We start from the raw sequence: 13,206 nt of genomic DNA, 5'->3' as shown, positions 1-13,206 counted from the left end.
CCCACAGGTCACGGGACCCAGGCCTGTCTGATATGTCACTGCCTCCCAATTCAGTGTTCCCTGCAAAATCCACCCTGCTGGCTTGGGGAATGGAGGGGAAAATACACCCAAACTACACAAGGCTGAAGTGACAACAACTATCTCAGCAGACAAGGGCCATCATTTAAGATTGCCGGAGGGGGGTTACCATGATAGTTGTCTGGTTCACTGGAATGGCTGGTTCCACTCCAGCCTGTCCTCAAACGCCAAGGGCAGCTAGCGGGCAGCTAGAGGCACACTGATCAAGAAAGCCCAGAAAGTTTTCAACATGGTTGGTACCCATCTTAGGCAGCAGAACCAGGGGCCATCCAAAGTGCTGGCACCTGGAAGGCGAGAAATCAAAGTGAGCCTCTCACCTGCCAGGTGAAAGGCATTATATGTAATTCTCACGGGAAGCTGAGGTTGAGGACGCTAAATGACTGACCAAACTCACCTATTGCTGACTAGCAGAAAATTGGACACATGAGCTCCAAAACACATAGGGTGTGGGTGAAGAGGGGTTGCCTCCCACATCCTCACCCCTACTTTCTGACCATCTCTGCAGCATGGACTTAGGACTTCCTTCAGCCTTCCTTTTCCTGCCCTAAACAGACTGCCAGCAGAGCTGAAGACTTACCTTTCCCCCCCGACTGGCATCCTGACTGTATCTGGAGAAGATGGTACAGGCTTGATGCCCAAGGGACAAGTTAGAACTTGGAGCTTCCTGTAGCTGCCCCAGCCTCTGCAAAGTCACTGCGCTGGGACACCAGAGTGACTCCAATCTCAGCTCAGCTACACACTCCAAAACATCTGCAACACGGTGGCCCCAGCTCCCAGGAAGGATTCAGCTAAGACTCCCTTGGTGGACAGGATTGAATCCAGACCTTTTGGCAGGCAGGTAGAACCAGTTGGGAGTAAGGATTACCCAGCGCTACACTCAGGGCGCTCCATGTCTGCCGTCAGGCCCTTTCCTGCTCTGCACAAAGCCAGGTCTTTGGCCAGTGCTGTGACCATCGCTAGAAACATTGCCTCCGCCAGGCCCACCCCCTACTTATCCTCGTGCTTTCCGAGCCTGGAGCCCTGGGGTGCACCCACCTCCTCCACAGCGCTGCGCAGTTTGTGCTGCGTGTCTTCCATCAGCTCCTCCACCTCTCGGAACATCTCATTGAGCGTAGCTTCCTCCTGTGGGTAGCTGAGAGCCGGGCCCGGTTCCACTGGAGTCCAAGTCGGCGTCGGGGCAGGAGCCGGAGTGGTGGGGACAGCCGCCGCCAGCAGCAGACACAGCAAAATGCCCCGGAGTTGCTGCATCTTTGCTCCCCTCTGGCCGCCGCCTGTGTGCCCCGGAACGTTATCAGAAACTGCAGGACCACCCCTCTTGCCCGCCCCGCCCCACCGCTCTGCCCGCCCCCAGATGGAGAGAGACCCAGCCCCCTCCCAGCCGCAGCCCCTGCTGAGGACACTGGGGCCCCCCCGCAACCCGCTCCAGCCTGGATGCACTCTGCACCCCTCCAGTTCTAGTATCTAGGGACAGCTCTGCTTGCCACGCTGATGGAAATCCAGCTCCCGAACCAAGGAATCCAGGTCTCCTACGCTAACAGCAGACCCCACCCCACCCCTGGACCAGGGTCACCCTACCTAGGTTACGGTTTCAAGTCCCGTCCCGTCCGGTCCTTTACTAGTTCACAGTGCAACTCTATTGATAAGACTCCTCGGTCCCCGACTCAAGCCCCAGCCTCTCTCTCCCTACCCCCAGAAGAGTTCTCAGGTCAGCCTCTCTTCGCGATCCAAATGCATGAAGTCTCCACCTCTATTTAGGAGAGACCTAGCTAGGCTATCCCCACGACGGTGACCACTGAGCACTCACCTCGAATGGACAAAGCTGAGCCGCAGGCTGGATCTGGTCACACCTGGCCGCGGGGCTGCCACAGAGCAGCGGGAGAAGAGTCAGTACTGCTCGAAGCACGGATGCAGCAGAGCCGGTACCCAGTAAGCCTGCAGTCTGCTCCCCGCCCTCCTCCAACCCACCGCGCCTCTGCCCTGCGGGAGGGGCAGGCCCACAGCCAATCGCTCTCCCGGCCGCTAGCGTCTGCCTCTAAGTCCTGGGAGAACCACTCAGCAGAATCCATTCCCCGCTGCCTCCGTGATAGCCCATGCTTCTGCCATCTCTGACAGCCTTCTTGAGGATCACCTTGCTGTCTCTAAGCCATCCTCTGCCTTAGATGCAGTCAGAAAGGACGAAATCCCAGCCTTTCAGCCATCACAGGCTGGTCTAGACGGTCTCCGGCCAGGAAAATCCACTTTTGGCCCTGAGAATGGGTCAACACAAAGTCAGTAAGTCCCTAGAGGGCGACATAGCAGAGTGGCTAGGATCGACACCACTACTAGCCAAACTAGAGTGGTCTGTATAGGCTAACTTTGTATGTGCACGTCCTACTTAACATGCACGATGCATGAAGAGGGGTCGGGGTGCAGAAATAGGCTGTGTCACTATCATAATGAGATTTCAATCTTGTCTGTTGGCAGCTGTCTCCTCAGTGCCTAGAAAAGGAGGGCCTTAAAAAAAATAAATGTTTTAAAAACTTTTCTACTTTGACTATCTAATCCTGATTCTACCCCCTTGGTTTCCCTGATGACCCCCACCCCCATGCATCTCCTGACCTTTCCTCCCTTCTTCCCTGTGCTGGCTAGTTTTTTGTCATTGACACAAACTTGAGTCACCCGGGAAAAGGGAGCCCCGACTGAGAAATTGCCTGTGGGTATAATTATGGGGCATTTTCTTATCTGCTAATTGATGTAGGAGGTCCCAGTCACTGTGGGACCCTAGACAGGTGGGCATAGATGGTATTTAAAAAGTGGTTCAGCAAGCCAGAGCAGAAAAAGCCAGTAAACTGCCCTCCTTTGTCTCTGCTGCAGTTCCTGACTCCAGATTTGGACCTTTAGTCCCTGCCCTGGCATCCTGTAATGATGGAGTATAAACCCTTTCCTCCCAAAGTTTCTTTTAGTCACCATCTTTATCACAGCAATAGAAAATCAAATGAGAACATGTCTCAGTTCTCCTCTGGGATGGCTAGCCCCCTGTGCTCCCAGTTCACCAACTGGCTGGAGTCTCTTTGCCAGACTGTCCCCCATCTACCCACCAAGAACCAGGAGCTCCTTTGTTTCTACAGGGACTCGGTCCACACACTTGGTCCCTGAAAAATGAAGGGGCTGGTGGTTATATCGATAGCTGCTGGTATACCAGTACAAAGGTATGGTCAGTGAGAGTTTTCTGTTCCAAATGCAGGGATTTACTCATTGAAAATTCAGCAGCCTTCTGAGATTGGTGCTGTTGCTTTTTATTATTAAAAAGTCGAGCCAGGCGTTGGTGGCACACACCTTTAATCCCAGCACTCGGGAGGCAGAGGCAGGTGAATCTCTGTGAGTTCGAAATCAGCCTGGTCTACAAGAGCTAGTTCCAGGACAGCCTCCAAAGCCACAGAGAAACCCTGCCTTTAAAAAAAACAAAACAACAACAACAAAAGTCAGAGGGCTGTGCTTTCTCATAAGGGGGAATCTCAATTTTGTGACCATTATCCTCTACAGAACTATTTTGTAGATAAATGGTTCTGTTACTAAACAAAACTATCACATAAAGAAAAGAAATTGCACATGACTTAATTATAAGTTCTTAACTATGAGTCAGCAGACAGCCCCAGGCTGGCAGCAGAGGCACTGAGCAAGCTGAATTGATGGACACCACCCCCATCCAGACATGGTCTTGGTCCTGAAAAGTTTGGATGGAGACAAAGAAAACCCAGTGACTCTGGAGACTGGTAGAAGAGTCCCTATCTAAGTGGCTTTTGTGAAATGAGGGGCCTAGGGACTGGAGTAGAGAGGGGACAGACCTACACAGACCTGTTATATTTGGAAGAAGGAACTTTCTTCAACTCCACGATTTTGATTATATCTTTGACCACTAGATCTATATCCACTAGAGACACCAGGTGGTGGCGAGGGGTTAGTTACTGAGGTAAAAACACTATGGGCAAAGGCAGCTTAAGGAAAAGACAGTTTATTCAGGCTTAGAGTTCAGGGGTTAGTAAGGTTCATAATGGCAAAGTGGAGGCAGTAGGAATGGCAGCAGAAATAGGAAGGTGGGAATTCAAATCTTTAATTACAACCATGAAGCAGGGAGAGGAGACCGGAAAGTAGGTGAGTATACGTAATCTCAAAACCTGCCTCCAGTGACCTGCTTCCTCCAAGTCTACATCGTCTACACCATAGTGCCACCAACTGGGTTCAAGTGTTCAAGTATCCAAGCCTATGGAGAGCATCTCTCATTCAAACCACCCCTGGGGGTGTTGTTTGGTTTGTTTGTCTGTCTTCTTTCAAAGTATTGGGAGCTCTTTCTGGGGGTAATTACATAACACTCTTAAGTTCTCACTTTTTTCTCTCTGAGAAGCAACTGTGACATAAATACTTCATTCCATGGATGAAGAAGTGGCCCCCAGCTATTGTCCTTCACTAGGAACTTCCTAGAGAGTTAGATGCTGCAGGTTTGCATCTTGCTATCCACCTACTGGAAAATGTGTGCCCAAGGAGGTCTGTACAATGCTGCTCATCAAATCTCTATGTGTTGGTGAGCATGCAAAGGCCACTTGTTGGCACTTTTCAGCAAGAGAGTAGATAAAATGGGAGGGATCTGATACACAGAACAATCTGTGTGGTAGTAAAAATAATGAGTGGCATTTATAGGTATCAATATTACTAAGTCTCAGAAACATTATGAAGAGTGGAAGAGGTAGTTTGCAAAATGAAATTCACAGACTACTGTATGTGCATATTCTAAAACACAAAATGGTAGCAGATGTTATTTATGTATCCTTAAATATAGTAACAAATATAGGTATGATAGAGGCATGTATAGTCTGCTTCTAAGTGGGAGGCAGAGGGAAACACACAGCGGATTTTTGTTTCTGTTTTGTTGTTGTCTTTTTAAAATTTTTTTTCTAATATAGTGATGTATGTAATCTCAGGCTGGCCTTACTATGTGGCTAAGGTGCTTTAATTCCTAATTCTCTTGCCCCCACCTTCCAAATAAAAGGATTATAGGCAAGCACCACACTTGACTCTCTCTATCTTAGTAGATTATTGTAAATATGAATTGGAACAAAATGGGTAGAGTTGTAGGCAGAGAAAACATCTTTGGCAGCTGTTTTCATGGCTCAAATGGAAGCCATGACATATGTCTCAAGACATGCTAAATAAACACAAGCCTGTGAAGCCACAGTGCAACGAAGAACAGGTAAATAGACAAGGCAAGGGTGGGGGACAAGGAGATGCTGATCACTGAATAGTCAAAGCTAACTCTTCATAAAGTATTTGAAGGACCACTATGCCTACTCCACCTCACAGTGACAGGGGTGAGGATCAGGTTGTAATGGCACTGGTGAGCAAGGATGGACAGCTCAGCCATGCTGGGCCCATTCTTTCTGTTTCTGACTTGAGGTTGAAGAAGAGATCCATGTGAAGAAGAGAGAACCTTGAGTGAAACTCATGAGCCTGAGGGAGAAGAGGGAAAGAGAGAGAGGCTGAAACACCACTCTAGCCCTTAGCTCTTGTTTCTTGTGAATCTTTCTGAAAGACAGCTGAGAAATCCGTCTTTAGATACTTCAAGTCCTTGGGGGTTTGTTCCAGGACACCCACAGATTCTCAGCACATTTAAAAATGTGTTGTGTTTGTTTATAACCTGTTCAATTTGGAGTAAACTTTCTTCTTTTTTACTCCCATTTTATTTATTTATTTATTTATTTATTTATTTATTTATTTATTTATTTGAGACTCGGTGACCTAAATTCTTTAATCATCCTAGCTCCACCTCCCATGTGCCTGGTTTACAAGTGTCAGCCACTATGGCTGGCTTTCTTTCTTTCATTTTAATGAGATGATCCTCTCAAGGTAGTCTAATTTCACAAGAGTTTATTGTCCCACCTTGAGATTCTGAAGCAGCTGAACAGGGACAAGTCACCAGGAGTGATTTGCCTCCCTTTTACCAGCAGCCTCTGCTCAGCAATGCCAGCCACACAGTTTCCTGGAGTCTTCTCAGATCCTGCCTGTAATATACAATTGTTCAGAAGAAATTGGTGCCAAGATTTTTCTAAATGGAAACTCCATCTGCCCTTGGAAAGAGTGTCCACATGGACTCAGGGTTTCCATGAGCAACAGCAGTAATATCCAAAATACATGTTTCTTTTGCCAAGTTTCCGTGGGTGGGTGCAAAAGAGACCCAGAGGACCATATCTTTGGCCAGCACCTCACAGAACAGCCCAGGAGGGAGAACCTTGAGGCTGGTTGCCTTGCTTCTTTAACTAGCAGGTGGATCAGTGAGCTCTGTATATTCGTGCATGTATCTGAAATGGAGGATGACTAACAAGCAGGAGGATTTTTGTAACTGAACGAGTTCACAAAAAGAAATGTGGCAGAGTGTGATGGCAAATACTTAGATTATTATAGGATTCAGTCCTCCAAGCAAAGTGGCCTGCTTTCGAAAAACCGTAGGGAGCAGGCCAGTTGGGTCCCCCTAGAGAAGCAGGGAGAGGCAATGGATGCTCCTTTGTGGTACCAACCTCTCCCTCCTGCCCTTTTCAGACAATTGTGTGCAATTCTACCCTGATTGCTTAGGATCTCAGAGATCAGGTGCTAGCCCATAGTCTATGGAGGGAGGTGCTATCCCACACCAGCACTTAGGAGGTGGAGGCAAGAGAATGGGGAGTTCAAGATTATGCTCAAACTGTTAGGTAACTACAGAGGAAGAAAGCTTAAAAATGTGTCTACCCAGTTTCCTCCATTCCACTGTTTGGGGTCTGAATGATGGGGTCATTTCTTCTCTCGGATAGTTTGTCTGTTTTGTTTGTTTGTTTGTTTGTTGAATGAATTTAAACATTGAATTTAAACAATAGGAACCATATCACTTACATAGATGTTTGCTGAAAAATCCAGGTGCTGATTCAGCAGGAGTGACATGGGCTTCCCTTCATGCTGTGGTTCAGTCTGGCCCTGAAGACTCTAAGGAAGCATCCCTGCAAAGGATTCCATTACCACAAAGCTCTCCTGTCCTCCCATCAGCTTCTCCTCTGGCTTCTAGAATAGCTTGTCCACAGAAGCAGTGCTACCCTTCCTCCTAACGTGCTTGGAAACTACTGGAGAAGTGAGAAGAGGGATGGGCTGAGAGCTTGATGCTACTGGGTTTAGTCTTCAATGACTGGACCTCTGGGGAGTTCTCTGGCAGTTGGGCAGATAAGTACCCAACACTTGGGCTCCTAGCCCTGCTGGCTCTCACTCCCATCACCAGGAAGGCCTCCAGGAAATGCTTGTGCAGAAGAATCAGTCTTGTCTTCTAGTTACATCACTACCACCATCACCAGGATGGCAGGGCCTTCCTGAAGCTATTGAGGCAGGACCCACCAGCCACTACTCACCTGGTAGATGGTTCCAGACAGTAGGGATGGCTTTTGTGGGTTTTGTAACCTTAAGATCCTTGCCAGTAAGCAGTTAAAAGGAACAAACTCTTACACTGTCCATATGGACATGTCTCAGGTACATTATTACACTAAGAGAAAGCAGATGCGTTTGAAGAAGCGGGTTCCATTTGAATGTTCTAAAATAGTCAACTGTTGGCCTGCACACAGATCCGCTGTTGTCAGAGGCTGAGGTGAGGAGGACTTGAAGTCTGGAACACGCTGGAAGATGCTGTGCCTTGATCTTGGTGGTAGGCATGTGACTTTGGAACCTACATACTGAGAGTCCTAGCACTGGACACTAAAGAGAGGAATTTCATGGGTGTGAGTTTGTGATCGTTAGTTTCAATTGTCAAATTCATACAACCTGGAATTGCCTGGGAGGCAGGTCTCTGACTATGAAAGAGCAGGATGTTCTTGACTTCATAAATCAAGCCTGGAAGACCTGCCTACTGGAGGTAGCACCTTTCCATAGGCAAGGGTTCTAGACTGAACGAGACAGAGAAAGTGAGCTGAACACGAACATGCATACGTGAATTCATTACCCCCTGGATGTAATGTGACTATTTCAAGTTCTCACTACTTTGAATAACCCATGATGGTGGACCATAACCTGGAATTGTGAGCCAAATAAGCCTGTAATTTGCTTTTGTTGGGATATTTTGTCACTAACAGGAAGCAAAGCTAAGACAAAGCATGTGTGTATGTGTGTGTGTGTGTGTGTGTGTGTGTGTGTGTGTGTGTGTGTGTAGAAACAGAGATAGTTCACACCAAAGGATTTCTTCCCCAAATAACTTTCAGACACATACAATGCCATAGATAATAGGGCAAAGGTCATTCAGGAGGCCTCCTCAGAAAAGGGCTTGGTAGCTAGGCCTCAGATGGTATTCTGCAAACCTTTCTAGAGTCATAATCTTGGGTAAGCCAGTCTGTATAACACTAACATTTTCCTATTTTTAAAATATGGTTTGTGCTTCTCTTTTGCTACAAAGAGTAACAAAAACCAACCTTAAAAAGAGAGAACTTGTCAGGAGGCACCACATTGCGGGGTGGGGGTGAGCATGCTGCGTGGATGTGTGGCGCTTTGGGCCGGTGGAAGTTAGAGGACCACTTCGGGTTCAGTCCTCTGGAGAATCCACCCTGATGTTTGCAACAGTCTTTCATTGGCCTTCATGATTAGACTAAACAACTGACTGTAGAGCCCTGGCTTACAGATGGACACTGCCATGCTTGCCTTTTTTTAAAAACATGGATGCCAGGGATCAGACTCAGGTTCTTGTACTTGCAAAGCTTCACCCACCAAGCATCTCCCCAGTCTCTAACACTGCAACTCAGTTAGAGAAGCGTGGCCCAAGGCAATGCTACTTCCTATTCTACCCAGGTGATACGGCAGTTTCCCCTACTTCTCTGAGCCCTATTGGCCTCCTCTATATAAAAGGAAGGCAGGAACTCAATCCCCCTCCTGGGTCTGTTGAAAGAAATAGTTCCCCAAAGCACCTAGCAAAGTGCCTGGCTCTGAGGAAGCCCTGGGGAGCACTGGCTAGGATTATACAGCCGTCAGCAACATCATTACCAGGCCCAGTTGGCACAGCTTTAAGCCTTTTATCACAAATGGACGTGGGCAGGAACAGAGCCCCTTTGTGTGGGCCCAGCCAAGCTCTAGGGAAGGCCAACAAGGGAGTGCCCACAGCAAATGAGCTAGGACCACAAAGGGTCCAACGGACAGCCCTTTCTGTTTACGCAGCAAACCTTTTATCTTCCTCCCAGCCCAGAGCTGCCAGGATAGCCAGGTCAGGAGTTCACATAATAAACAACTTTTGCATCAGGAACACGCTCCCATCCAGTTCTTGGCGCTGTTACTGGGGCTCTCACAGTTTAAGGCTGTTGTTCTTGAACCAGACATGGTGATACAAGAATGTAGTCCCAGTATTTAGGAGGTGGAGACAGGATCAAGAGTTCAAGGTCATCATTACATAGCAAGTTCAAGGTCAGCTTGAGCTACGCCAGTTTCTGTCTCCAAAACATAAAAAGTCTGGCTAGGGATGTGCCTTCCTTCATACGTAGAGTGATGGCCTAACATTTCTGAACCCTGGGTCTAAACTCCAACATTAAAGCTGACCAGGGGTTCTGGCCTGTGACGTCAGCACTCATCAAAGTGAAGGCAGAAGGATCAGGAGTTCGAAGTCATCCTTCATGTTAAAGATAGCCTTCTATTTTTTCTTAGATTAGGACCTCAGCATCCTTTCTTGCAGCAGGATGCCCATTCAGCTCTCTGATAAAGGATGAGTAGGATTAAAATGAAGATTGGTCCAAAGTCCCACTGTGAATGAGAAGAAGACCTTCTACCATTAGGATGATTTGGCTAGACATGGCTCAGCTCCTGCCTGTGGTGATATATTATTTGTGAGGATTCAGAAGGCAAAGTCAGCCTGGAGCTATAGAGATTAGGCAGAGGTGACACACACAGGACTACTGGGACCAGCAGAACAAAATCATGACAGAGGACTCAAAATGAGAAGGCGGGTGTAACACAAAAAAATAAAAGACCCAGAGACTGGTATTGGGGTTCAAGCTTCAAGCTGAAGATCAGAAAATCAAAGCAACTGGTCACTTACTCTACCTCAGAATGAAAGGCGATCTTGGCTCCACCAAACCTCAGGCTGTAACCTCTCCTCAGTGTGACGGTAGACTCCTGAGACTGAATGTCTTCCTATCCTCAGTGTGGCTGGAGAATGAATGCTCCATACTGACTACTGAAGACCTGCTCCTCTCTTTTATATCCCTCTAGTGCTGGGATTAAAGGCGTGTGATCCCAGGTGCTGAGATCATCTCTGTGTGTGAGTTGTTTCCCTTTAGGACTGGATCAATGTTATGTAGATCTGAGTGGCCCTGGACCATAAATGATCCTTAAACATGCACATGCTGATGAGGGGGCATGGATCAGTGGACAGGGTTGCTCGATGCTTAACATGTGGACCTGAGTTTGAATACCAAACACCCGCACAAAAGAGTTGGTTTGGTCTCACAGGCCTGTAACCCCAGCACTGTTGGGGATGGAGACAGGAAGCTCACTGGGGTTTTCTGAGTACCAGCTAGTTCCAGCCTCAATGAAACATCCTATCTCAGGAAATAAGGTGGCACATGATAAGAGAGATCACCTGATGATCCCTATGTGCACATGAATGTGCACACACCACACATAGACTCGCACGCAAAACAACAACAAATATATTGGAAGCTTCCCAGCCCATGGTGCTAGCAGGAAATTACAGATCCTAGTGGATATATAGACTAATGCCGCTGTAAGCTCAGGTTAGGAAAACCACAGTGTGAGATTAGTGGGCTGGTATCTCACAGGGAGGTGGGTCCACACCGAGCCATGGGTTACAGCCCTAAACCCAGCACTGATGAGAGAAACAAGGGCCATGATACCCTAGGAATCACTCTGGCTACAAGCAGTCCTTCCCCTGAATCCAGAGAGGCCAAGAGAAAAAGTCTCCAACCAGCTATCTCAAGAAGGCTCCTGGAATTAGTTAAAAAAATTAGAGATGGCTCTGGCACAGTGGTCACACACCTTTAGTCCCAGTATGTAGGAGGCAGAGGCAGAGGCAGAGGCAGAGGCAGAGGCAGAGGCAGAGGCAGAGGCAGAGGCAGAGGCAGAGGCAGAGGCAGAGGCAGGCAAATCTCTGAGAGTTCAAGGCCAGTCATTCTGGTCTACTCTGCAAGTTCAAAGTCAGCTAAAGCTACATAATAAGACCCTGTCCTAAAGAAAAAAAATTAGTAAGGGGACCTTTGTGTGGTTTGTCTATGACATTCATGAGTATCTACTCAAAGGACTGTGAGTATCTACTCAGTTTACTGTGAAATAACCACATACCATTTTTATCATAGGAGCACTCACTATACCCAGCTTGGTGCCCATCAGTCGATTTAAGAGCAAAGAAAATGTAGTATATAACACACAGAGAGTTATTCAGTCATGAACAACAAATTAATCATCTATTTTCAGGAAAATGCACATTGATAGAGATTATTCCAGTAAGTGAAATAAGCCAGACATCCAAAGTCAAGTATTCACGTTCTCTCTCATGGGTGGTGTACTTCTTAGACAGGGTTCCCTAGAACAGTGGTTCTCAACCCTCCTAATGTTGATAACCCTTTAACACAGTTCTTCATGTTATGGTGATGATCCCCAACTATAAAATTAGTTCATTGCTACTTTATAACTGCAATTTTGCTACTGTCATGGACCATAATGTAAATACTTGATATACAGGATATATTATATGTAACCTCTGTGGGGTCAGAACCCACAGGTTGAGAACTGCTACTGTAGAGGAACAGAACAGAAAGAAATTCACAAGCCTGGTTTACACAAGCTGGGTCATCCAACAACAGCCATCTTCATGTTGAAGATGCTGAGAACCCAACCAGATAGTTGCACAGACCACCAGCTGGATGTCCCAGCAGTCCCAGTTAGTGCTAAAGGCCTGGAGGATTCTTCAGGAATCATAGGTATTCCATCCATGTTGGAAGACCAGAGAAGCTAGAGTCTGATGGCCTCAAAGGATGGTGGCAGTAGCAGCAATCAAAACAGGATAGACACTCTCATCAGCAAGAAACACAGGGGGGCAAGCAGCTTACTTTTTCCCCTTGGACCTCTTTTATTTTATTATTATTTTTTGAGACAAGGTCTCACTGTGTAGCTCACCTGGAGCTAGTTATATAGGCCAGGCTGATCTTGAACTCACAGAGATCCTTCTGCTTCTGCCTTACAAGTGCTAGGATTAAAAGCATGTGCCACCACATCCATCAAGCGACCTTTTACATCTCCCTTCCTTCCTTCCTTCCTTCCTTCCTTCCTTCCTTCCTTCCCTCCTTCCCTCCCTCCCACCCTCCCTCCCTCCCTCCCTCCCTCCCTCCCTCCCTTCCTTTATTTCCAGACAGGGTTTCTCTGTGTAGCCTTGTCTGTCATGGAACTCGACTCTGTAGTTCTTCAGATTAAAGACTAAAGACGTGGGCCACCACCAGTCAGTCAAGGCTGCATATTCTTAACAAAGATAAACAAGCACTCTGGGAGTTGGGGTGGACCAAAGGATGCCTCCCTAAGGAGGTGGGATTCAACAGATTTCTAAATGGAGGGCAGCCTGAGATAGCTACACAGAGAGGCATTGTTTCAAATAAACACACACACACACACACACACACACACACACACACACACACACACACCAAACCAAGCTGAAATGAAGTGAAACAAAAGACACTATAAGCAAGCAATTTAAAAAGAAGGAGTGGGCAGGACACAGAGGCTTGCTTCTTTCCATGACAGCATTCCAAAGCTTTCCAGAAGCTTAATTTCTTTTTTTCCTGATACCTTCTTTGGTTCTCCCTGGCCTCCCTTTCATTCTGGTTGGGGAGCCTCTGGATGTGCTCACTCAACACCTACACTGGACACGTGTCACCTTCCTCCAGTTATTTTCTAACCCAGACATTTGTCTGGGTGCTTGCAGACATTCTGAACATCATCTGGTTAGCAGAAACTGGTACACAGTACTGTCCGGGAACCATGGACTAAATGAATAAATACGGTTCTGGACTCCATCACTGCATGTCAGGGCTCAGGCAAAACAACCCAGCCTGTCTCAGTCACATGCCCTTCCTGCCCGCACTGTTCTAGCCTCTGCAGTCA

General features: G+C 47.3%; 1 protein-coding gene across 1 annotated transcript in view; it reads right to left on the bottom strand.

The window, feature by feature from the left end:
- Dkk3 (dickkopf WNT signaling pathway inhibitor 3) overlaps positions 1 to 2,537 on the bottom strand; it is a 38,781-nt gene extending 36,244 nt beyond the window's left edge. Inside the window, exons 1-2 of the mRNA XM_013117477.3 lie at positions 1,883 to 2,537; positions 1,114 to 1,349 (exon numbers count right to left, since the gene is read on the bottom strand). Coding sequence (XP_012972931.1) covers positions 1,114 to 1,326 — 213 coding nt within the window. The 5' untranslated portion in view covers positions 1,327 to 1,349; positions 1,883 to 2,537. The remainder of the gene's footprint in view (positions 1 to 1,113; positions 1,350 to 1,882) is intronic.
- Between the last annotated feature and the right edge of the window lie 10,669 nt (positions 2,538 to 13,206).

Source organism: Mesocricetus auratus, unplaced genomic scaffold (genome assembly GCF_017639785.1).
Source record: "Mesocricetus auratus isolate SY011 unplaced genomic scaffold, BCM_Maur_2.0 Super-Scaffold_4256, whole genome shotgun sequence".
In the NCBI taxonomy this organism is placed as follows: domain Eukaryota; kingdom Metazoa; phylum Chordata; class Mammalia; order Rodentia; family Cricetidae; genus Mesocricetus; species Mesocricetus auratus.
Note: the sequence above shows the minus strand (reverse complement) of the source record. Positions and strands in the feature narration are given on the sequence as shown.